This window comes from Drosophila ficusphila, unplaced genomic scaffold (assembly GCF_018152265.1).
Source record: "Drosophila ficusphila isolate 14025-0441.05 unplaced genomic scaffold, ASM1815226v1 contig_414, whole genome shotgun sequence".
NCBI classification, from domain to species: domain Eukaryota; kingdom Metazoa; phylum Arthropoda; class Insecta; order Diptera; family Drosophilidae; genus Drosophila; species Drosophila ficusphila.
In genome coordinates, this window is record NW_025064328.1 from 15,823,239 (window position 1) to 15,847,848 (window position 24,610).

A 24,610-nucleotide genomic window follows, 5' to 3' on the forward strand; every position below is an offset into this window, starting at 1 on the left:
TTAAACAAAGTTTGGAATGGTGGCACTTAAAGATCTTTTTGCTCGGCCTGGAACTGTACATCGTTGACCACCTCCTTAACTTTGTCGCGTTTAAAGAATCCACTCTGCAAAGAAAATATCATCAATAAAATATACCTCTACGATTATCTAACGTGCTACGAACCTTATAAAGAGCATATGTAATTACAGAAAGCAGCAGCAATCCCCCGATCCCGGATAAAATGATGACCCACATGGGCAGTATACCACGCTTGGATATAACAATCGGTTCGATCTGCTGATTGATCAGTAGGGTATTGGAAGTGGATTGGCCTTCCTCGAATAGTTCCATTCTGGTTTGGATGACAAAGTGCTCCCAGGAATCCTTCACCGCACTCAAATCCAGATTGAAGGACACGTTCAGTGTAACAGGCTTTTCCTGCTTTAGTTGAACCTGCATATCGGCTCGGATGCAGATCGTCCTGCTGGAATCCTGGCAGTCGAGCCTGATGATATTTTTTGTCGGCAGATGGCTATTATTTTGAGTTAGCACAGAGGTGGGATTCCTTGTCAGCAACCTACTATACTGGTCGTTAAGCTTGAAAGACAACAAATGCGAATTGCATCTGGCATTCAGCTTCAGGCTGGTAGTGTTGACTATCCGAATGACTTTTTCAGAATCTGACGTCTTATACGCAATGGGAACATAAAGGGACACCACCAGCTTTTCGATTACATGGTCGCGGGCTTTAATCTCGTAACGATTGAGGATTTCCGTTGAGTATGGGTGCTTGTCTGAAATAATTCGCGCGTTTGCCTGTCCACTAAGCCTTGATTTGGGATTTAAGAAAGATTTAAGAAAGTTTTACCACGTGTGTAGTTGACGCAGGCTTACTCGCTGATATCAATCTCGGTGAATTTGCGCAGCATGATCACATTGGTTTGCTTGTTGTCCGTGGGATTCGATTCGTTGCCCGTGCTGAACACCTCCGCGTAGATGATCAGCGACTCTCCGCTGAGCTGGCTTACATCGAAGCTGATGGTCACGTAGTCGCTGTCTCCCTTGGCCAGAGGTCGTCCCCGGTTGAGGTCACACACCATGACCGCCTCGGCGACCTTGCAGTTTCCGGGAACCTGGGCGAAGGCCAACCGGGAGGTGCTGGTCACGTTGAATTGCGGCAAATAGGCGGTCTCCCCATTGTTGGTGATCTCGTAATTCAGACTTAGCGTTCGAGCACTGCTCAAAATAAAAGAGGAGCTGGAAAAGACAATTATATATTACTCATGACTGATTATTATGATTGACCCTTACTCATGTTACCCATGTTACTCATGTTTAAACGTTTTTTCCTGTTCTACTCATACCTCACATTGTTGCTGCGCAACCGCATATCAGATACGCAAACAGCATGTTCACAGTCCGTGTTTATGATAATTTTGTCGCGGGACACCTTAGGATCCGTTGGGTCAACGATAGCACAGGTTTTGCAGAAATCTAAGGCCAGATCTTTTAGTAATTTGCAAAGAAACCCGGACCTTCAAGCTTACTTTCAGAGTCCGGAACCTTCTTCGTCAATTCGTAGTGTATCTCCAGATCGATGGGCGCGAAAACGTGAACAGCGGGGCGCAATCGAATGTCGAAGTCCCGACAGCTTTCGTTAAGGCCCACAGTCGGTCTGAAACTCATCGCATTTTTCTGGTTTTCGACAAATTCAACCCGCTTTAGCTGCGTGTCTACGACAATCCGGATATTCAACTCCTGCGCCTGAACTTCCCTCGTCTTCGACTTGGTCTCCAGCCTGTAGCAGGCCCTAATCCTCACCTTTTTCTGCTCCAGCTGGATCGCTGGCGACTCCGACTTCACGGAGGCGTGCACCCTGACCACCGGATAGGCGCGGTAAAGACAGGCAGTCTCTGCGTTGGGGGCTCCGATGACGAAGTCGTTATATCCGTTACCATCTACGTCCACTCCGCGGGAGAGGCCGTGGCCGAACATGGGTTCTCCGTACTGGGAATTCATCTGGGAGGGAGAATCCAATCGCTGACTCGGTTGCTTCCGCAGTCCCTGCTTGCTGCCCAAGTAAATAAACACCGATCCATTACCGGCAAAAGGAGCTCCCACTGCCACGTCTGCAGAATGGATATAACTTATTAATTTTATCCATTCAAACACCATACTACTGCAGAAACTCACCATTGTAACCATCGAGATTAATGTCTCCCAGACGAGAAAGAGTAGTTCCAAATCGACCTCTTTTGCCCGCTGGCGACAGAATTATCTGTCGCTCAAAGTCAAACTGCAACGAGTTAAGTCATCATTAGTCACCGATAATCGAGGATCACCAGAGAAAGTGACTTATGCTTTTGTCATTACTCACAGACCCTCTGTTGAAAAACACGTAGATGGCACCATCGTCATGGGAATCCTGAAGAGCGTGCTGCGGAGCTGAAACGATGAGGTCTGTTTTTCCGTCCCCGTTGAGGTCCTCCGCCAGAACGGAGTACCCGAAGTATTCTCCAATTTGCGTACCGTTGAACACATGGAGCTCAGCCATAATATCACCCAGCACATCGAAGATGAAAGCCTTGCCGGAGTGTTCGTTACTTCGAGGTGCGGTGGCCACGTAGAAGAGCTTGGAGCGGTCGGAGCTGTCGAAGTAGCCAGAACTGACGGCGAAGCCAAAGTACGAGTCCTCCTCCTGTGTCCAATTGCCTGAGTTAAGTACTTTAGTTGTGTTCTGATCCAAATTAGACTCTTTTGAATCCACATATTTTATTGGATTGTTCTCGTTTAAATTTTCCTCAGGGACGTCCAGTATCACCGATCCCTTCCAATTATCAAGACCAGGGGCTCCGATGAGGAACCTAGTGTTGTCGTCTGCCACGTGGGCACTGAGACCCAGTTCGCCCAACATGTAGAAGAATCTGCCCTTAATCACCTGCACCAATTTCGTCCGGAGGGGGGAGATACGGGTCACCTGTTCTGGAGTTTTTCCCAATGTGTTCTGCACCCAGTAGCAGACTCCATTCAACTGGTAGTCCTTCGCGCTGACGGACTTGAAACGGGGAGCACACGCGAGCAACCTGTCCTCATCCCGGGTACCACCGTCCAAGGATCCACCTAGCCACTGGTAGTCCTTGCGCTCCCGGTCGAAGGTCGTGCTGCTATTGCTGCTGGAGTTACAGTTTCCTCGGGAATCCAGGTCGTACGGAGCGCAGGCCCCGCTCTCCAGGGAGCATCTGTAAATCGCCCCAGGCTCGTGGATGTTGCGCTGCGATTCCAAGGAGGAGTGCGCCCGAGGAGCTCCCACAATGACGCTACAATACCAGGGAAATAGTCAGAATTTAAAAGAAGAACCTAAGTCAACACTTCATTGACTATTTCACTGATTATCCGTTTTCGAGTATGCAATGATCACAGCTAGAAAGTAAGCAATTCACCTGGAAGGGCGGATGACGAGCGAGAATCCAAAGTAAGAGCTGCGCGTTAGTTTTAAATGGGTCTTTAGATGCTTGGGTGAGTTAATCACTAGGTTGGCATGAGGCGAGATATTAAAAGCGTCGCTCTGGTATTGCAATATCAAAAAGACGAGGAACAGTAGTGCACACATTTTCAACTTGACTTTTTCCGTAATTCACAGCCGCCTCGTATTGTGGTTTTCAATCACCGATCACTCAAAGCGAAATAAAACGCGATGCCACAGCGAAGTTTTAATGTAGTCAACAACTGCTCGCTGACTAATCCAATGATTTGCGCCATTTTATACATAAAAACAAAACTTATTTAACTCCTAGATTACAGTATGAAAACATTTTTGGAGGCGATAATATTGTTTATTTATTCGTTTTAGAGAACTTTAGTATATATTAAGGTTCAACAAGAAAGGAAGCTAGCTCTTCGCATTAGTTGGCGTTTTTTTGCTGAGTAAATTTCCCATAAAAAGAAAAGAACTCTTGGGAACAGTTTAAAAATTAAAAAAAAAAGTAGCCACCTACTATTGCATTCTGTTTGCCTGGCATTTCAAAGGGGTTGTATCATAAAAATTAAAATATATTTTTGTAGGCATGCAGTTTTTGATTTTTATTCTTAAAATTTAATTAAATTATATGCTAAATAAATGTTTTATAATAAGAAATGTCTCGGAAGGTGTTTTTTTTCGTAAGTATCTTACGCAGTCACAACGCATCTGCATTCGCATTCCCTTCAGCCTCTGGCGTCTCATTCCCAGCTATACCCTCTTCCAAACTATATCTTAGAGTGCGTTTGAAGAATCCTTGCTGTGGGGAAAATATGATTTAATTCGAGATCACTTACAAGCAATCCAAAACGAACCTTGTAAAAAGCATAGGTGATTGCAGAAAGCAACAGAAGGCCCCCGATGGCCGACATAATTATTACCCAGTTGGATAGCGCGGCATGCCTGGATATAACATTCGGTTCGATCCGCGAATTAATCTGCAACGAACTGGACTTGGGGTCGCCCTCCTTGAGGAATTCCAAATCGGTTAGAATTACGAAGAACTCCGAAGGATCCTCCACTCCGCTCAAGTCGAGTATGAAGCTTATGTTTAGGTCAAGAGGTTTCTCCGGCTTCAGTTGCACGTGCATTTCGGCCCGGACGCAGATCGTCATGGTGAAGTTCCGGCAGTCGAACCTAATGGTGCTATTTTTCGGCAGCTTGTCCTCGAACAGCATTTCGTTAGAGTGGCCATCTGAGGTCCGGTTCTCTTGATCTCGGCTGCCAAATAGACCTTTCAAATCGCGACGTTCTCGTTTCTCAGTTTGGTACTTATTGATCAGGGTATTATTCTGGTCGTATAGATCGATACTCGACAATGTAGCGTTGTAACTGGCCCGTATCTTCAGGCTGGACACATTAACTATGGGTACAACCGCCATAGAATTGGCCTTGAAGGCAACAGGAATGTAAAAAGACAGCTTTAAGTTTTCAATTGTACTGGGTCCGTGGCTCTTGATCTCGTAATGGTTGACGATTTCCGCGGAGTAAGGGTAATTCTTTAAAACAGTTTGTCCGTTGGTCTGGCCTCTGGAAATAAATGAGAAATTTAAGTGAAATCTAAGAGTTTAAAACTGGTTCAATGCAATTTTACCCGGTGGCATCGATCTCGGTGAACTCCCTTAGACTGATCACGTTTGTCTGTTTGTTGTCCTTGGGGTTTTTTTCCTCCAAGGCACTAAGAACCTGAGCTTCGATAATCAGCGATTCTCCGCTGAGTTGGCTGACATCGAAGCTGATGGTGATGAAGTTGCTCTCGTTTTGCGCCAACGGTCTTCCGTGGTTCAGGTCGCACACAAGAATTTCCTCAACGACGTGACAGTTTCCGGGAATTTGCGCAAATGGCAGGCGCGGTGAGCTCGTAACGTTGAATTGAGGCTCGTAAGCATTCTCGCCGATGTTTTTAATATCGTAGTTCATGCGCAGGATGTCCAGGGAACCCAAGGTAAGAGTGGGGCTAGTGGGACTTTCCATTATTTAAACACATAAAATATTTCCTAGGTATTTGCTTACCTTGCATCTAGGCTCTTCAGTTTAAGATCAGCGATGCAAACATCCGTGGCACAGCCAGTGCAGAAAGTAATTTTTTCAACGGAGACCTTTGGTTCCGTCGGATCAACCACCGCGCACGTTTTGCAAAAAACTGTTTGTGGTTCATGGTTATTCTATTCTTTTAAAGCTTATTATTTTAGCTTACCCGCTGAGTCGGAAATCTTGTTTTTCAGTTCGTAGTGCATCTCCATAACGATGGGAGTAAAGATGGCCTTCCTGGACATCTTGACATTGAAGTCCCTGCATTGCTCCTCGAGTCTCGCATTTGCCATGAAGGACATCTGATGCAGCTGGGTTCCGGCGAAAGTTACCCGCTTCAGTCTTGTATCGACTGCAACCAGGAAGTTCAGCTCCTGCTCCAGAACTTTCCACGCCATAGACTTCGACTCCAGCCTGTAGCAGGCGGTGATCTTCACCACGTCCTGTTCCGGTTTGATCCTTCGTGATTCCGGCCTGATCGATGCATGTATTTTTACGACAGGATAGGAGCGATAGAAGTACGCCGCCTCGGCATTTGGAGCTCCGATGACGAAGTCGTTGAATCCGTTGCCATCTATGTCCGATCCGCGGGACAGACCGTGTCCAAACATGTGTTCCCCGTACTTGGAACTGGTCGTGGAAGGAGCATCCAATCGCTGACTCGGCTGCTCCCGCAATCCCTGCTCGCTGCCCAAGTAGATGAACACCGATCCGTTGCCGGCAAAAGGAGCTCCCACTGCCACGTCTATAGAATGGATATAACTTATGAATGTTAACCATTCAACTACATACTCCTGCGGAAACTCACCATTATAGCCGTCGTGGTTGATGTCTCCCAGACGAGAAAGAGTAGTTCCAAATCGACCTCTTTTGCCCGCTGGCGACAGAATTATCTGTCGCTCAAAGTTAAACTGCAACGAGTTAAGTCATCATTAGTCACCGATAATCGAGGATCACCAGAGAAAGTGACTTATGCTTTTGTCATTACTCACAGACCCTCTGTTGACAAACACGTAGATGGCACCATCGTCATGGGAATCCTGAAGAGCGTGCTGCGGAGCTGAAACGATGAGGTCTGTTTTCCTGTCCCCGTTGAGATCCTCCGCAAGAACGGAATACCCGAAGTATTCACCAAACTGCTCGCCCAGGAACGTCTGGAACTTGAGGATGCCGTTGCCCAGCACGGCGAAGATGTAGGCCTCTCCCGATTGCGAGTGTGCCTGGGGAGCAGTGGCCACGTAGAGCAGTTTCCATGGATAGGAGCTGTCAAAGTAGCCGGAACTGACGGCGTAGCCGAAGTACGAGTGATTTGATTGGCTCCAACTCAGTGGCTGGAGGACCTTGGACTGGAAGTTCTCCCTTTTGGTCCGGCGGAGAGCCCTGCTCGTGTCCCGCTTACTCGCCTTGGAGCTGGGACTGTCCTCGTGTTGCCCGAAGAGCACTACGGACCCCTTCCACTCGTAGATGCCCGGGGCTCCGATGATGAAATTGGAGTTGTCGTCCGGCACGTGGGCACTGAGCCCCAGTTCGCCCATGATGTACACGTGGGCCAGCGTCTCGTTCTTGAACTCGTTCGTGATCACCTGTTTCTCTATCGAGCGCAGCGGGGAGATCTTCTCCACCTCCTCTGGAGGGTCGACCGTTGTGTCCTGGAAGCGGTAGCACATTCCGCTGAGGAAGTAGTCCCCGGGGCTGTGGGTGAAGAACCGGGGGGCGCACACGAGGAACCTGTCCGTGTCCTGGGTTCCTCCGTCCATCGATCCGCCCAGCCACTGGTGGTCCTTGTGCCGCGAGTCCCAGGTGTAGTCGTTGGTGGACGCATTGTAGTTTCCCTCGTGGTCCGGGTCGTATGTGTGGCACTCCCCGTTGTGCAAGGAGCACTTGTAGATCACCCCAGGCTCGTTTATGTTGCGTAGCCTTGGCAACGTGGAGTTGGCTCGAGGTGCTGCCACTATAATGCTGCGAGTACGGAAAAACCATAATTTAGTCATAATAAAATAGTCATAATTTTTTCCACAAAATGAATAAGATCTTTTAAGAGCGTTTAGTTGGATTTTCTTCAACAACAGATAATTATTTTTAGTAACTGCCTATAATACGTAGAGGGATAATTTTATAGAGAAATCGGTAGTGAAGATTAATATTACTCATCCAAAATGGAAGTGGCGCGAAAAAATTCAACTAAGGATAACCAAAAACTTTTTTCTAGCCAGGAACTCTGTGACTCACCTGTTCTGGCGAATTACGAGGGAGTATCCGAAGTAGGAGCTGCGTTCCTGGCTGGTCTGTTGGGGATATTCTAGCACCAGATTTGGAAATGGAGAAAAATTAAATGCTTCGATTTGGGATTGCAGGGCCAAGAACACGACGAAAACTAGAAGGCTCATTTTAAATAAAAAATATTATTAACCGAGACTATAAATTAAGACAAGTTGAACAGAAGATATTTAATTTGTACTTTATGTGCTTATTAATTTAATGACTTAAGACTCTGCGACCGAACTCATCGGCAGTTGAAAATGAAATGATAAAAATTTAAGTAACTACAGACTCCGATGAGTTTGTCACCCACACATATTTTTAGAAGAAGAGTTCTGAGCTCTTTACTGCTGATATTAAAACTGACAAAATGTGGACACCCTTTGTTTAAAATCCATACTAAAATGTCAATTTATCGACAAGGTTTTGTTTGCTTATGTATCATTCTTAATACTTAAACGGCGAAACGATAATGGCAATCGTTTTAGCTTGTTGGTGAGACCCCCCAAGACGTCCAACTAAAAATAATTTTTATTTTAAATATTTTATTCATACTCCATCGTTTTAACACTCTAGTATAATACTAGAACAGGCTTAATAAAGTCTAGTTTAATTTTTACAATTTACACATTAATAAAGTCTTTTACGTCGCCGTGTAAAGTTTCCTTTACCACTTCTCTACAGTTATGAATAATTAAAAATTTGTAATAAATATATACAACAAATGGCAATATGGCTGGTGTAGCACACATGGGACTTTCGTATAAATTAGTGGCTAACTAGAATGGGCCACTAGTAAGGCAAACCACGGACAACATTGAATGCTTCGTGGTTGCAAGTTGCAAGTATTCCTATAAGGTAGGTTTTCGTTAATCGCTTCTCGTTTTCGCTGCTCCTTAAATGCAAGAGAACACACTTTGTGGGAAGACTTCCCGTTGTGAAGTTAGGATTTGGTAACTGGTCCATCCATTCAGAATGTGATGTGCACTGCGAGGAAGTTCGGAGGACCGAATTAGGGGCTCGCGCCGCTGTTGAGGTTCTCGGCCTCCGGTTCCACTGGATTCTGCTGCACCAGCCTGTCCAGCTCGTCCTTCTTGGCGCGATTGAAGAAGCCCATCTGAGAAGAAAAACAACATCATGTCAGAATAAAAATCTACTGCTTCTAGTCGCAAGAAATCCCACCTTGTACATGGCGTAGCTGATCGCAGAGAGCAGCAGCAGGCCGCCGATCACGGACACAATTATGATCCAGATGGGCAGGTTGGCCTCCAGATGCTTGGAAATGATGTTCGGCTCGATCCTCCGGTTAATCACGAAGGAGCTGGAGGCGGGGTCGCCCTGCTTGGTCATCTTGAGGTCGGTCAGGATGACGAAGTACTCCCAGGGATCCATCAGAATGGCGTTCACCTCGTTCAGGTCCACCTGGTAGCGCACGTTCAGGTTGATGGACTTCTCCGGCCTGAAGTGCACCCTCATCTCGGCCCGGACGCAGAGGGTCATCTCGGGGTCGCGGCAGTTGAACACGATGGTGCGGTTCACGGGCAGCTTGGCCTTAAAGTCCTCGCTCAGCAGGTCATGGGCCTTCACATTCGAGATGCGGGCGTACTGCTCCCGGTTGGCGGTCAGGGCCCTGAGATCGCGACGCCTCCGGGTCATGGAGGCGGTGGCCACCACGTCGGAGTCGAGCACCTGGATGGTCTGGTGGACGTGTCCGCTGGTGTGAATGTCGTAGCCCCCTCCGTTCTGGGTCACCACGGTCCGCTCGAGGCCTCCCACGACTTCGGTGGCCACCTCGATGGGCTCCACAATCAGCAGCGTGTTGTTCTGGTCGTACAGGTCGACCGCCAGCAGCTGGGAGTCGTAGGTGGCCTGCATCTTCAGGCTGGTCATGTTGATGATGGGGACGACCGCCGAGGAGCCAGGCAGCTTGTAGGCAATGGGTATGTAGAAGGACACGGTCAGCTGCTCGATGATGCTGGGCCCGTTGCTCTTGATCTCGTAGTTGTTTATTATTTCGGCCGAGTTGCTGTAGTGCTCCAAGTCGATCTGACCGTTTGTCTGGCCCCTGAGGAGGGAGTAAGTAATTTTAGTAAAATTGAAGAAGCTTCTACTTTGTAAAGGCAATCATACCCGCTGGCATCGATCTCTGTGAATTCGCGCAGCCCGATCACATTGGTCTGCCTGTTGTCCGTGGGATTCGATTCGTAGCCCGTGCTGAACACCTCTGCGTAGATGATCAACGACTCTCCGCTGAGCTGGCTCACATCGAAGCTGATGGTCACGGAGTCGCTGTCTCCCTTGGCCAGAGGTCGTCCCCGGTTGAGGTCACACACCATGACCGCCTCGGCGACCTTGCAGTTTCCGGGAACCTGGGCGAAGGCCAACCGGGAGGTGCTGGTTACGTTGAACTGCGGCAGGTAGGCGGTCTCCCCATTGTTGGTGATCTCGTAGTTCAGGCGCAGAGTATCGGCACTGCCCAAAATATAAGTGGGGCTGGGAATATAAGAGAGGAAACATTAGTCATAGCTCTCATCCAAATAAGATTTTAGTTACTCATATTTAAGCAATGAGTAACTATACAAATTAACTTCAAGTTAATTCATTCGCTCGGATCTCTGCAACGCGTGCAGTTGTTTTTTCTTCTTAAGCAAACGTTATATAAAATATATTCGGTGACAGTTACTTACCTCACATTCTTGCTCCTCAACTGCAGATCAGCGGTGCAAACATCGGTGGCACATCCCGTGCTGAAGATGATCTTCTGTGTGGAAACCTTCGGCTCTTTCGGATCAACAATCGCGCAGGTTTCGCAGAATTCTATTGGAGGTAAGTAAGCATTAGTAACTAAACTGATTTAGTCATAGAGTTAAGAACTTACGGTCCGAGTCGGGAACCTTCTTGGTCAGCTCGTAGTGCATCTCCAGATCGATGGGCGTGAAAATGTCCTTCTCGCTGTATCGTACCTGGAGCTCGAAGACGCGGCATTGCTCCCCGAGATTCGCGTCCGCCTTGAAGCTCATCTCATTCGACTGCGTCTGCGCGAATTTAACACGTTTGAGCTGCGTGTCGATGGCGATCCGGATGGCCAGCTCCTGCTGCTGCACCTCCCTCGACGTGGAAGTGGTCTCCAACCTGTAGCAGGCGGTGATCTTCACCTTCTCCTGCTCTGGCTTGATCTCCCGCGACTCCGACTTCACGGAGGCGTGCACCTTGACCACCGGATAAGCCCGGTACAAGTACACGGCCTCGGCGTTCGGAGCTCCGATGGCGAAGTCGTTGAATCCGTTGCCATCTATGTCCGATCCGCGGGAGAGGCCGTGTCCGAACATGTGTTCCCCGTACTTGGAACTGGTCTGGGAAGGAGCATCCAATCGCTGACTCGGTTGCTCCCGCAATCCTCGCTCGCTGCCCAAGTAGATGAACACCGATCCGTTGCCGGCAAAAGGAGCTCCCACTGCCACGTCTGTAGGATTAATGTGGATTATCAGTATCAAAAACACATTAAGAATCCCTGAGATATGCACCATTATAGCCGTCGTGGTTGATGTCTCCCAGTCGCGAAAGAGTAGTTCCGAATCGGGCCTTTGTTTCCAGAGGCGAACGTAGAATCTGTCGATCAAAGTTGAACTGCAATGGAAAGGCGATATTAGTCAGGTTTATTCCAGACACCCCACCCCAAAAAGTAGCTAGCTATTACTCACGAAGCCATTGTTGATGAACACGTAGATGGCTCCGTTGTCGTGGGAATCCTCTAGAGCATGCTGGGGTGCGGACACGATCACGTCCGTCCTTCCGTCTCCATTGAGGTCCTCCGCCAGGACGGAGTATCCGAAGTACTCGCCGAACTGCTCACCCCGGAAGACGTGGTACTTGTGGATGCCCTTTCCGCGGACATCGAAGATGTACGCCTCGCCGGACTGCTTGTTGGCCTGCGGAGCGGTGGCCACGTAGAGCAGCTTCGTCGGGTTGGAGCTGTCGAAGTGGCCGGAGCTCACGGCGTAGCCGAAGTAGGAGTCGTCCTCCTGGCCCCAGGTCAGCGGCCTTGGAATCTCGGGGGCGTAGTGCTCCGGCGTGTACTCGTTGGTGTCCACATCCCGGATCGTGCGCCGGAGCGCCGAGCTCGTGTCCCGCCTGCTGGCGGTGGGGTTGTCCACGGGGTCCACCTGCCGGTACAGGATCACCGATCCCTTCCATGTGTTGATGCCCGGCGCTCCGATCAGGAACTTGGAGTTGTCGTCCGCCACGTGGGCACTGAGTCCCAGTTCGCCCATGATGTAGAAGAAGCTGGCCTTGGTGTCCTTCTCCTCCTCGATCACCTGCTGCGACTTGAGTCGCAGGGGCGAGATGCGGGTCACGTGCTCCGGGGTGCTGGCCACCGTGTCGTTCACCCAGTAGCAGACGCCGTGCAGGTGGTAGTCCCTCGGACTGGGCGCGTAGAGGCGGGGGGCGCACACGAGCAGCTTATCCGTGTCCCGGGTGCCTCCGTCCATCGACCCGCCCAGCCACTGGTGGTCTTTGCGCTCCGAGTCCCAGGTGTACTCGCTGAACGGGGCGTCAACGTTGCCCCGGGGATCCAGGACATACGGACTGCAGGCTCCGCTCGTCAGGGAGCACCGGTAGATGGCCCCGGTCTCGTTGATGCTGCGCTGCGACTCCAAGGTGGACTGCGCCCGCGGAGCTCCCACAATGATGCTGCGATAAGAAACAGGCACATTAGTTTATTCCCAGACATCATTGGCAAGAACTAAAGGAAGGTTTAAAGCTAAACTGATAAGGTACTGATAACATTAATATTTTGGTTTGGTTTGTAAAATGAATATAAAAACCCAAAAGTTGTTTAGCAAACATTAGAGGTCTTCTGCCAAATGACTGTTTAACTTCTATAAAGATCATAAATGTATCTACATATAGCATAGAAATACTGAAGTAAACAACATTTTATTCACCCAAGAAAATGTCAACAAAATAAAATTAGTTATCACCAATTAGCGAGAACCACAGGTTGACTTTATTTGCATTTTCAATAGTGAAATAATGAATTTCTACCTTTACATATCTGAAAGCAAATGGAAATTCGTCACGAAATGTAAGGGATACAGTTACGTTCTGCTTACTGGAATTAGTCAGGCATTGAAGCCACTTTACTATATGTCTCATCAATTAGTCTACATTTTCGCAGAACTCAAAGACACCTAGTCAGAAATTCGATAAGATGTGGACTGACCAATCATATTCCTTTGCAACATAACTCCCTAGTTGGGTAGTGTGTGCACTTTGGAGGGGCTTATCACCGAAGCAGCCGCCTTAGCGGAATTTCACTGTGACAGCGGCAATCTTATCGTAAATCGTTAAAAACGAAGCTGGCAACGTTGGCTGATAACAAATTGGCATTGAGGGTTCTAAACGCTGTGGAAGCAATCGAACTCCACCCTAAATAACTGACTTATTGAGCCAACAAAGGTTCGGACGTGCAACGCTGCAAATATTTGCATAACTTCCAGCCGGACAACCCGTCAATCCGCCGCGACTGAGCTTTATATCTCCATAAAACCATTTATTTTCATATGTACTTATGTTTCTTAGATACTCGAGTGCTCGACTACACCTCCTCGCTGTGTAGGTAATTGATATTAAGAGTATGACTTCATCGTTTGCACAACGCGTTAAGTGTACGGAATGTCTTTCTTTGACACTGTTTTTTGGAAAAGTTCATTCAATTTACGACTACTATTTCGATTGGCGTTGGCGAGCGTGAATCATCGCACAACCTGTTTGCTCCGCGGATTTGGAGTGGCTGAGTGGAGATGCGGGCGGGAGCGGAGGGGGAGTCTTACCCATTGGGTCGCAGGCTCATCGTGAATCCGAAGTATGACGCACGCACCTGGGGCAGACTGGTGGCGAACTGGGGGTCCGCTATCCGCCGGTTCGGATGCGGCGAGAGGTTGAATGCAGTGGAGTGGCCGAGAGTGGCCAAGAAGCACAGGACCACCGCCCAGAGTTCGCGACCTTGCCGCGCCATTTGTGCCATTTTGAAGTTTGAAGTCTTTAGGCCACGATTATTTAACTGCTTAAACACACTTTCGGCAGTCGAGTAATCTTTGCTACGCGGTATTATCACTTTCGTTTCGTTGTGCAAACGCAAAAAGCGCTTCTCGGACGGAAAAGTTTTGCTGCCGTGCCGATCGGGGCTCAATTGGCTACTAAATGGGACTCAGCGAAGACCTTAACACTCGGCTGCGATAACGAGAGAGCAAACGGGTTGCGGCCGAGACACTCGCTCTCGCCATTCGAAAGCTGCGAGCGGAGCGGGCCGCTCTGTTTTGGCCTGGCCTACTCACAGTACCGTTCGGAGCTCCCGTGGGAGTGGCTGAGTGCCTTCTTCAATGCCTTGCCTTGCCGCATCTGCACTTCTCAGGGGCACTGCTTTTGGCTACGACAAAACCCAGTGTTTGTTTTTCTAAGCAGCCAACCAGTCTGACTCACAAAATACCACCCGCGATCGCTTAGAATACAAGCAAGAGTCAAAAAGCACATAAAGAAAGACCCAAGAAATATTCCATTATCAAGTTTTGTCAGCAATGCAAAACAAATAACATATTCAATAGTTTTTTAAACTTCTTATCGCTTCAATAAAAACGAAAGTCTTGAAAAACAATACTGGATTTGACAGTTTTATTCGGGTTCTATAACATCGGCAAGAAGTTGAAATCTAATCCGAGGGAAATAATACGCTAAGCCTCCTTTATTATATTGGCTATTAACAGCCCAACCTTAAAATATATAAAAACTTATCTGATATATGCATTTTTATTATAATCTTATTAAGTTTGCAACGAAGCGATTTCAACATTTATGTTCGCATCAAATGGCACCAGTTTGACCTCCGCTAGATTGTTGATTTACTTTTCATCGTGCACACAACTACATCGACGCACAAGTTTTTCCCGCAGCCAATCTGTGGCTTAGTCAGTTGGATGAGTCACGATATATGCATTTGTTTCCTGGCCTGATTTCATTTGTAACTTTATCCGCAAGGCGGTGTGAAGCAAATAGTTTGAGCTTGATTGCGTGAAAAAATAACAGGCACTAAAAACATAATATAAACAGTTTGAGTTAGTAACGAGCACACGTCACATTGGCTACCTGATCCATAAATTGTTTATGCCAAAGAAAAGGAGGAGTGAGTCGAGGTTTGAGCACAGTCAACATTTGTTTTGGCTGCGAAGAAATGCTGAAAATTCGGCATGTCTGAGTGGTAAAACAAAGTATAGGTTGTCGCTTACGTATTTCCCCAAGACGTGAGTCATGGCCATGTAAACCAAGTCTCGAACACGCATATGCCCCCCATCCCCCCTTTTGCACTGGTCTTTGTCCATAAATACAGCTGTGTTCAAACTGGTGGAACAAGAGATGCACCCCATTAAATTTGAAACAAACTTTACAAACTACCTAATTTGTGAGTTTATTTCACAATTAGTTGAGGTTCCAGGGAATCTGTTCTTAAAGGGAAACCTAAGGTCTAAAAATATATAGTCCGATTACCTATTTGCTTTTCTTTAAGAACATGTTATATCAATAAATATAGAGTGCTGATTGATGTTATGCGTAAATGAGAAATCTGTTGAAACCGTGGAACCCAGCAACACAAAGCTACATTTCTGTTAATGTAATTCCTTCAGCAGAAGATGCTCGAAACGGTGGCGCTTTGTTTAAATGCCAAACGAGGAACCGTTTACTGTTTATGCGAGCAGACAATAAGCCATGTTGCGGACCACACAAATCTCCACCAGCCGAACAACAAAACCAAAACAAAGAGAGCTGCAGCTTGCGGTCATCAAATGCGAAGAACAAAAGCCACCACGTTGCAGCGTTTTCCGTTGTGGAGTCTTCGCCTTTTTCAGAATTCGGTTTAATGACCCAGAGTAAGCGGCTAAAAATATTTGTGTGTGGTGTCAGCTGGTCGGGGGAGTTGTTCGCGGGGATGGGGGTGGATTGGGTCTCCAGACGCCATCGCATCCAAATCGGATTGGAAACATTTGTGACTCATTTCGCCAGAATGCAAGAGCTATTGGAAAAGAGTGGGGAGTGCACCATCTTCCCCACATTCATTTCGAATTCAGCCCCCTTGGTTCGGAAAACCATAAACAAGCTTTGCATTTTCTGTTTGTTTCAGCCAGCTTCAATTGATGTGAAATAAATTACGGCTTGTCGTGATTTTACGCGCAATTTCCGTACATAATTAGGCGCACTTCGTAATGGCCAACAGCCATGGGTATTTGGGCTTTGAAGTGCGGGTAATAAAACAGAGGAGGGGCACCGTAGAGGAAGTTCCAAATTACCCATCCAGGTTTATGGAAATAAAAAACATGGTCAAAGGCCAGCTCGTTATGATCACATGCGAGTACTGCATTCTAACCAGAGTTAAGATTGTCCGAAATAAATCAAGATATGGAAGTACTCAAGACAACAAGCTGAAGTTTTGTATCTGAAGCTTTGGCAAAGATACTCTTCTAGTACTCAGCTAAAATTAAGAAACTTATGCACGATTTCTATTAAAAGCAATTAAAATAGATTGTCTCCCCATATAAGATAAAACTTTAAAAGATACTTTTCGGTGAGTATCTGAAGAAGAGTATCTCAGCTTCGATCTGAGCACTTTCTTCTTATTCAATTAACTGTGATTTGTGGCGCCGTTTGAGGTGTGTGATGTCATTTGCGGGCCCGTACTCCAAAGCAAAAGTAGCCGCCATCGGGTCTCCACACATATCTTGTGAGATATGTAGGTCGCCCCAGCTCACTGAAAAGTGTTCGGGTTTGTCAATTCTTCGAGACGGAGTCGCGATCTCTCAGATCTGTGGCAATTGTAGCTGATGGCAATTGAAGTTGAAGTAGCCAGTTTTTGTTATTTTTAGAAATTTCCGTCTGAAGTGGTATTGTTTCTGAGAGGTTTTCAAGCTGGGGTTTTCGACATGCCATTAGTTCTGTCCTGAAATTCGAGCCTCTGTGCCGAGCATCCATTTACGACTGGGCGAAATAACATTTTAATTGCTGTGAAAATGAGTGCTAACTGCCAATAAAGCCACCAAACACTAATTTTGTCGAGCTGCCACTTCTGTAGATTCCCTTTCGCAAGCCTCGGTTTCAAAGTTTTTCATTTCCGTGTGCCAGAAGTTTGAAAATATTGACAGAGGTGTTGGCTCGGAGCTGAAAGCGCTCGCTTGTCTTGCGGCAAAACAAACACGGGATATGTATGTCGGCTATCGGAATCGGTATCCCAGTTTCACACTCCCCACGGTATGCAAATATTTAACGGCGATCCCCAGCTGGAAAACGAGCACTCACCTGGTTGGACGGATGACGAGCGTGTATCCAAAGTAGGAGCTCCGCGTCTGGTTGAGGTGGAACTTCAGATGGCTCGGCGAGCCTATCACACTGCTGGGTCGGGGCATAAAGTTGAAGGCTTCGATCTGCGAAAGCAGCGCCAAGAGGACGAGGAGCACGAGGGGGAACATTTTCGATTCAGCTTTCATTGGAACTCATCAAAATTAAGTTTCGCATTCGTAATTCCGTAATTTCACTTGAATCCGCCCGGCTTCTCTGCGGCCAATAAATCACAATTGCGCCGGAGAGCCACGCCACTAGCACAGGATCCGTTGGCACTCACTTATTTATGATTAATTGAATTTAATTAAAGCACTCACACACTCGAGATCGCTGGATGCCGGCGTTCTCTCGAAACTATATTAATTTAATTAGGCCCGGCCGGCTTTCGCCATGCTCTCGCGAGATCTAGCTGAAAATCGGGCCAAACTTGTTTTGGGCTTTTGTCACTTCGCCGGCGACAAGTCGCTGTAAACCGCACGCTATAACGACTACTGGACCATACTATCTGCATATATCTATATATGCCGTAGAGCAGAGTTATTTTGTGTCCGCAACACTAGCACACTAGCACACAACAGGGACCACAGATCAGTGGTGCAAGCGAACTCTCCGACGACTCGAACCGAAATGAAATGAATTCAAGAGCTGCAGCCCATTTGGACAGCAGTCGATTCCGCTGCCGGTGTGCCCACCACACGCGTTTGTCGAAAGAGAGATTCTGACCTGGGCGGGTATTCCTATCTTACGAATTTCAGCTACTGGCCTCTGAAGATACATGTGTTCATGTCGTTGAGAGCTGTGAATTGCTATCCCTCTCTGTGTGCTGTGATTCTTTCAATTTTAAAAGGAGGAGAACATTTTAAATCAATTAATGTATTTAAGAGATTTAAAGGTTTTGTATTTTAGTTTGTACTTAAGATCCCCTCTCTCTCTATGCGCATGCGCAACCCTAAGTTGTATTTTTATTGCTTTTAATTCTTTTTACATGTTCTTTAATTTTGTTTTCCCTTTCGATGGCAACTGTAACTCGTTCCTGACGATTCCGGGTGGTGGCTCTCCTTGTTCGGAACGCCACTTGCACTTCCACACCCCCACGCGATTGCCGCTCACAGGCGGACGCACATAAATAAGTGCACGCCCAAGTGTACACAGTGTACACACCACAGAAAACAGGGAACTGGGGAAGCGAACGGCGTCGCCTTCTCGCCGCCTGTCGCCATGGAGTTCCAACAGGGAGCCGTATTTATTGTGGACACTTATTGCAGGGACTTCGAGGGGAACGGGCCTGCTATTTGCTCCTCATCATCTCGAGTATTTCGTTATAATTAATATTTACGAAGGGTTTAATGCAAGCTCGCCAAGATCTGATCTGCACGGGGAAAAACAAGGCAATCCAACTTAATATTCATGCCTCCCTTTCCTGATTAAATGTTTATTCTTATTCCCTGTATGCTTTTATTTAACTCTCTTTACAAGAGAAATACAACATAATCAAATCATAAGTAGGGCTACTAAGTCTGTGTTATCTAGTCTTTATTTATTCAAAGTGTGGGTCAATAAAATGATAGTCGCTAGAAAAATAATAACATTTTCAGCCCTTATCTGACTCAATTTATTGTAAAAAGTTCCATTTTATACCTTCTTCCCTACATTTTCCACGACTTCATTAAAAAAAATTCTCATAAAAAAACAAAATCTTGAGTTATTTTTCAGAGTGATCACTTTTTGGGACGGGGATAAGCGCGAATGGAAAAGCGGAGAGCATATGGCGGACATGAAGGATGCCGATCACGATTTCCAGGCGAGTGGGCACCCGAATCGCGCGGCTCACTGGTGGCTACTGCTGTCATTGAACTTGGCCACAAAATATTGTTTGCATGGCAATCAAACCGCTTATCAGCGGACCCTAGAGCTCTCGAAAAATTTTCCTCTTTATGGCGAGTTGCTGCGCTATCCACCCAGCGTTGGGGTAGGTTGGGTGGTGACCACAATTAATGGCCTTACGACTCGGTGACATGAAATTGAGCCCAGCACGCGGGGTTCAGGGGTTCAGAGGTTCAATTAGATCAGCAGGGGAGTAGTTGTACTTCAGTTGACTTTTCCCCCGGCCACCGCCAGTCGACTTTTCCGTGGCCGATAAGCTGGAAAACCGCGCTTAGATCGCTGCACTGTGTGCGTCCAAGCAATTGATTTCCAGCGCAGGCAGGCCGTTCCGTTTATCAAGACAATGTAAAACAATAAAAACTAATAAAACGAAAGTGGGGTCCGAGGCCTGGAAAAGTTGCTTCGACCGATAAGAGCAGCCGCAGGAAAAGATTACCGCCATAAAAGTCAATTCACAAGTCACCGAATGCTCCCATCGGGATTCATAAATAAAGTTCTCGTTAAAGTTCGAAAATTGAATGTTTGGCGGGGCCTTAAGTAAACACAAGAAGTTCAAAAGGGCGGATAACTCGGTTTACTAAAGCGTTTTCTGGGCCACGCCGCTATTGAAACGCGCAATTAAGCGCTCGCCAGGCGATTTGACGGCAATTATGTGTTGCAAGTTGCTAGTTGCTGCTTGCTGCCCGGCGGCAACACGAGTGCACGCCAGCAACAGCAACGATTGCAGCACCCCAGCAGTAACATGGCACCTGCTGGTGGGCGGCGAGGGAGGGGGAGGGGTTGCTTGGGGAAGGGGCCACGCCCCGTTGCCAGGCACATAATTGAAGTTCACGACCCCCGCCCTCCGCCCCCCTGTCACAATCGGGGGCAGCTATTTCTGGCGCACATCCCATTCTCCAGATGCGAGCTGCACAAAAACAGGGTGCAAATTGAACCGTTCGAATGGGTCTTACGAGCCCATGAAATGGATGAAATGGGGGAGCTGCCCTTGAAATGGATCGCTGCAGCTACAATCTGTCGCTACACTTGGCGGAAGTTTCAGCACTCCAACTCCATCACAATTGCATTATGAGCGGCGGGCATTAATCAGCACTTTTGTGATTATATTATATGTGATGCATCTCATCAACAATAACAGCAGAGTCGGTGTAAACTGCACTGGGGAAACGCTTTGGTTTAATCTTTGAACAGGGATTAAATAGGATGATTCAATGGCAGTAGTATTGCTAGTAGATATATTTTTGAAAATATGTTACCTTAATATGTAAAATTCAACCAAACTATAATCGGTTATCAGTTATATGTTAAAGACACTTGAATTAAGAATGTTATATCAACTTAACCACAAATATATTTAAAGGTTCCTGTTTTTAGAAGTGTACCTATGTATATTGATATTTACCGAAACGAGACGTGAGCTTCAGGTGCAGAGCTGCGGCGCCTTATTTGGGCTTTCTGAGCATGCATAAATGTCAAAAGGAAGTGGAAAAAAGGTGAACACGTCCGTGATTCAAGGCAGGTGTTCACCTTCCTATGACGTCACCAAGATAAGAAATATATGTTTTTCACTGCCAGAAACAATAGTTCCAGGCAATTCAAAAAATAAAACTGCATCTTAGTGAGTAAAAGTGAGCAATAAAATCTCATGGAATGGCAAGGAAATTTTTTAGGCCTGAGAGACAGTCATAAAAGTAATGAGCAACCAACCCTTTCAGTTTCGATTTGCTGATCAAGCGCCGCGACAGGTTGAACTCATTAAGGAGGCCGGTCCGTAATTGATCTGTTAACCCAAATATCGGAGGCCGAATGAGTGGCAGACGACGCCCACATAATGCCACCTTTCATGCGAAAAGTACGGCCATAAACACTTTCACTGCGATAGAGTCGTAAAACAATGAATGAACGCGGAGTATCAATCTTTTCCCTTCCGGCTGCAATGGAAGATCTCGTTCCCTATCTCGGGTTCCTCTTGAATATATGTCAAGTGTGTAATGCGAGATTTTGGAGTACATTTACGACCGGGAGTTATTGACAGCTAAAAGTCAGCTTAAGCCGTTTTGATAGGTTTTTTTTTGGCTCAGGGCTAGCTGAAAAACAATCTCGTATTTCGAATCCCACAATGTCGCTGCAAATAAGCCATTCCGATCCGTAAGATCAGCAGTTGTAATTGTCAACTTTAGTGTCCATTGGCACTCGTTCGTTGCGCTTGGCACGTTGTCGTCATAAAACAATCAGACTATCTGTTAAATGCTCCTTACACATCACATAAAAACAACGAGTGGCTGTCGTCGCCTGCCCAGAACATTTAGCTAAATTAATATTCAAATCATGGAGGGCCAAGACTCTGCTCAGGCGTCACTGGAACGTGATTAGCTGCGGTTGCAGCTGCCGTTCGGATTTTTTTCGGATTTATGAATGCAAAGCCACTGCACACTTTAAACTCCCAACAAAGACTAATTCTTTCGGTTGTGGTTTTTTACATAATTAGACTTTAAGTACGGGAAACGCATGCCTTGCTTTGTATGTTTGTATGTGGAATTGATTTTATTCTTGGATAAGAGCTGATATCAGGTAGTTTTTAGAACCCATTTTTATTACCAACTATGAATTTGGAATCAAAAACTGTTTATAAAGCGGGTTCGACCGATCAAACACTTGGTTTTGTTTTTAAGTATGTAATTGTTTAAAAAGTATTGTACAAATACAACATTATTTGCCGCTACAAATAAAAAATATGTCCAGTTACTTTTGAATTTTTTATCACACAGAATCAGTTGCACACAGCGTTGCCAGAAAGGCAGCGCAGTTCCCGATGCCACTGTGTAGAGGTCGCCACTGTGTAGCAACGTCTTATATCGGAATTTGAATAAAGGCGGGCAAATGGATTGTATGGCTTGACTGCGTTTAAAAAATTGGAAAAAAAAAACGGCCAAGCAATAAGCAAATTTATAATGATGCAGTTGTTTTTGGAATTAAATTACAAACTTTTAGACAAACTTTGATCCAAATCGGATCAAAATAAATAAAGTTATGGATTAAGATGGGCTGAGTTTCGATAATTTTTCTGAAGACCCATAAATCGAAAGTTTGACAATAAAATTTAAAAAAATCGGCCAAAAAATAAAAAATAACTAATGATGGAGTTCGTTAGAGAGTTACAAACTTTTCGAGGAACGCCACTGCAAAATCTGATTACAATTATAAAACCTAGTAGTAGTGAACCCCATGCAAGGAAGTGAATCACTTGGACATAGAACAATGCATCAAACTATTTAAAGGGCAGCACGTACCTACTAAAATGATATAAAACGCGAGGAATGTGTGGGCGTTGGCGATCGGAAACGCTTCCCGGGAATAGTCACATGCCCAAGATTCGGGCAAGTTTCGTGGGTTCTGCCGGCTGCCTGCGCTCCTCAAGCCCAATTAATCATGCATGGGCCAGTTGTGCTGAAGCCGGTCAGCACTATCCATTACCAAACCGCAGCAGATCCCCGAGCAAGTGCGTATGAATGGAGTTCGGCAAGGAACACACAACCGACCGACGGCAGAGGATTATAAGGCGCTGTCTAGCCAATTGCAATGGCTTTACTTTGATGTAAAGTGCCGACAGCATGGCAAGCCTAAGCGGACTATTACACACAGCTCGCCCCCCTTACTTTCCCTCCCCTCGTCGAACTTCCCGCAAATACCGCCCATGTGTGCTGTGGAAATCAGTCTAGACACTGGCAGACGGCTTAATACAAAGCAATTTCTTTTTGTCATTGAATATCCTTGAGGCACCGCAAATTGCCGTCACTTAAGCCGTCCACGCCCACCTGCGCCACGCCCCACTGCACCACCCACCGCTCTCCGCCCTTCGCCCTCGCCCAGTGCTTAGGACTAATTATCGTGAGAAATGTCAAAGATAGCTGAACCTGGGCATATTACGTATACGTAGCGATGTCCCATGGATTCGCATGATTAAAAGGGGGAAGCGAGCGTATTTATAGCCGAATAATTTCGAAGACCATTCATTCATTTCCGCTGGCAGTTCAAATGTCATACAGCTCGCTTTGATGTGCTTTAGACGTTTGATTTATTCTGACGGGCGGAAACAAAAACACGCGGAGGAATATATGTTGGCGAATTTCATTCATAAAATCGAATTCTATGGCAATCGTTTGTATAGGAACTTGAATTTTTTTTAGGCCAATGACTAATATTTTCCCCTTAGCTGTATGATTATTTTGCCTGAAATTGATTGCATTTCCAAATATTGAATGGCATATATCAAACCCGATTCGGCGTTTCACTCGCCTCAAATTATGGCCAGCAATGCCAATGTCTCATTAGATGCACATCCAATAAATAGCCGGCGATGTGACCGCCGCATGCATCCGGATCCGTACTGGCCATCATTAGTGGGTTAGGGAGGCAGGGGCCAGAGAGAAGGGGAACGGAAAGGCGAAGGTGGAGCATGCAGCCGGGTTGCCGCTATCAGCGAGCAGGCTTAATACGCGCCCAGCACGCCATTGGCCAATAAAACGCTCCACGCCGTAATTGACGTAAAATCCAACTGGCAAAACTGCTCCTCGGCTGTCCAGTGCGGCGGCTCCCTCGTCAAATGTCTTCATTTCATTTCCACATTTTCCGAGGCTGCTGGGCCCAGCGACATGCAGTACGTGGCCCGGTCGCAAGTATCTGACAATTAGATCTAAGTTATGACGCTGTTTGCACCATAAAGAAATCGTTTTTCTCGGCTGCCTGACTGCCGCTTTGCTCTGGCCAAACAATAGATAGTTAAGGCCGTAGATAAAGATATTTTTCTATATGGCCGCGGCATGATTTCGCTGCATTTAATGAGCGTTGCGCGTTGCGCGTTGAGCTCTTGCAGTTGATTTCGATTTTGCTGCTTCTGTTGCTGTTGCTGTTGATGTTGCTGCCACCAACAACATGTTGCGGCAACACGGCGGCTAAGTGTCTCAGCCGGAAATGCATTTCCGGCAACATGTTGCTGCGAAGCCGTTGAGCGAGTTATTTACATGCCTCTCACGCACACAGCCGCACAGCAGCCGGCGGTGCCTTGCACAGTGGTGAAAATTAGGGCATTTTTGTTTAAAAAAGTAATTTATTTTTGGATACACTCGATAAACAAAATAAAACCAACAATTTTTTGTAATAACCCAAGTAATATTGAAGACCTACATATTGGTTTTTGATTGGTTTTGAACTTTTTAAGCCAAATCTTTTAAAATTTATTTCATTTATTATTATAGCATTTATTAAATGTTTACAATATAATTTTCACTAGTTGCAATCTGAAATGTTTTTCGTTTTTATTGAGTGTATCCTAAACTAAAACTAAGAATCGCAATCTTTCCTGCATCTACCCAAGCAAAACTCTTATTATTGGTCCTGTAAAATATTTTTCAGTTTTTAATTTGTCAGTGAGTGTCGCTAAAATTAGCCAGTCGTCCCATTGTGCGGCACTTTGCATGTGTATGGGTGTAAGACTGCTGCCTCTTTTCTTACCTAAATGAGAACTTTGGTTTTCAAAATTCAGTCGGCATTCGACC

General features: G+C 46.4%; 3 protein-coding genes across 4 annotated transcripts; all 3 read right to left on the minus strand.

The window, feature by feature from the left end:
- Positions 1-15: 15 nt before the first annotated feature.
- LOC108101827 (integrin alpha-PS3-like) lies at positions 16-3,685 on the minus strand. Its single transcript, XM_017206334.2, has 8 exons — positions 3,421-3,685; positions 2,358-3,297; positions 2,174-2,276; positions 1,528-2,109; positions 1,345-1,474; positions 875-1,237; positions 164-803; positions 16-104 (listed from the first exon to the last, which is right to left on the minus strand). Exons 1-8 carry the CDS (start codon positions 3,588-3,590, stop codon positions 27-29), a joined length of 3,006 nt encoding a protein of 1,001 aa, XP_017061823.1. The 5' UTR covers positions 3,591-3,685; the 3' UTR covers positions 16-26.
- Positions 3,686-4,126: 441 nt separating this feature from the next.
- Positions 4,127-7,915, minus strand: LOC108101796 (integrin alpha-PS3-like). The gene is made up of 8 exons (XM_017206273.2): positions 7,758-7,915; positions 6,521-7,487; positions 6,337-6,439; positions 5,695-6,273; positions 5,511-5,640; positions 5,092-5,454; positions 4,313-5,027; positions 4,127-4,257 (listed from the first exon to the last, which is right to left on the minus strand). Exons 1-8 carry the CDS (start codon positions 7,913-7,915, stop codon positions 4,156-4,158), a joined length of 3,117 nt encoding a protein of 1,038 aa, XP_017061762.1. The 3' UTR covers positions 4,127-4,155.
- Positions 7,916-8,315: 400 nt separating this feature from the next.
- LOC108101895 (integrin alpha-PS3) lies at positions 8,316-17,788 on the minus strand. 2 transcript variants are annotated; one of them, XM_017206457.1, is made up of 8 exons: positions 17,130-17,788; positions 11,489-12,479; positions 11,312-11,414; positions 10,666-11,250; positions 10,475-10,604; positions 9,918-10,280; positions 8,970-9,852; positions 8,316-8,904 (listed from the first exon to the last, which is right to left on the minus strand). In XM_017206457.1, exons 1-8 carry the CDS (start codon positions 17,315-17,317, stop codon positions 8,800-8,802), a joined length of 3,348 nt encoding a protein of 1,115 aa, XP_017061946.1. In that variant the 5' UTR covers positions 17,318-17,788; the 3' UTR covers positions 8,316-8,799. The 2 variants fall into 2 exon arrangements, with proteins under 2 accessions (XP_017061946.1, XP_017061944.1); XM_017206455.2 differs by lacking the exon at positions 17,130-17,788 and adding an exon at positions 13,622-13,999.
- Positions 17,789-24,610: the final 6,822 nt, after the last annotated feature.

What these genes read in the sequence shown, in the direction of transcription:
- LOC108101827 (XM_017206334.2), bottom strand. Translation starts at nt 3,590, where the DNA reads ATGTGTGCACTACTGTTCCTCGTCTTTTTGATATTGCAATACCAGAGC. An exon ending in CTCGTCATCCGCCCTTCCAG is followed by an intron (nt 3,298 to 3,420) that starts GTGAATTGCTTA and finishes CTGGTATTGTAG; the next exon opens with CGTCATTGTGGGAGCTCCTC. An exon ending in GAAGGTTCCGGACTCTGAAA is followed by an intron (nt 1,475 to 1,527) that starts GTAAGCTTGAAG and finishes ATCTGGCCTTAG; the next exon opens with ATTTCTGCAAAACCTGTGCT.
- LOC108101796 (XM_017206273.2), bottom strand. Translation starts at nt 7,915, where the DNA reads ATGAGCCTTCTAGTTTTCGTCGTGTTCTTGGCCCTGCAATCCCAAATC. An exon ending in TGTTTGTCAACAGAGGGTCT is followed by an intron (nt 6,440 to 6,520) that starts GTGAGTAATGAC and finishes AACTCGTTGCAG; the next exon opens with TTTAACTTTGAGCGACAGAT. An exon ending in CAAGATTTCCGACTCAGCGG is followed by an intron (nt 5,641 to 5,694) that starts GTAAGCTAAAAT and finishes AACCACAAACAG; the next exon opens with TTTTTTGCAAAACGTGCGCG.
- LOC108101895 (XM_017206455.2), bottom strand. Translation starts at nt 13,815, where the DNA reads ATGGCACAAATGGCGCGGCAAGGTCGCGAACTCTGGGCGGTGGTCCTG. An exon ending in GAAGGTTCCCGACTCGGACC is followed by an intron (nt 10,605 to 10,665) that starts GTAAGTTCTTAA and finishes TACCTCCAATAG; the next exon opens with AATTCTGCGAAACCTGCGCG. An exon ending in ACAGAGATCGATGCCAGCGG is followed by an intron (nt 9,853 to 9,917) that starts GTATGATTGCCT and finishes CTCCCTCCTCAG; the next exon opens with GGGCCAGACAAACGGTCAGA.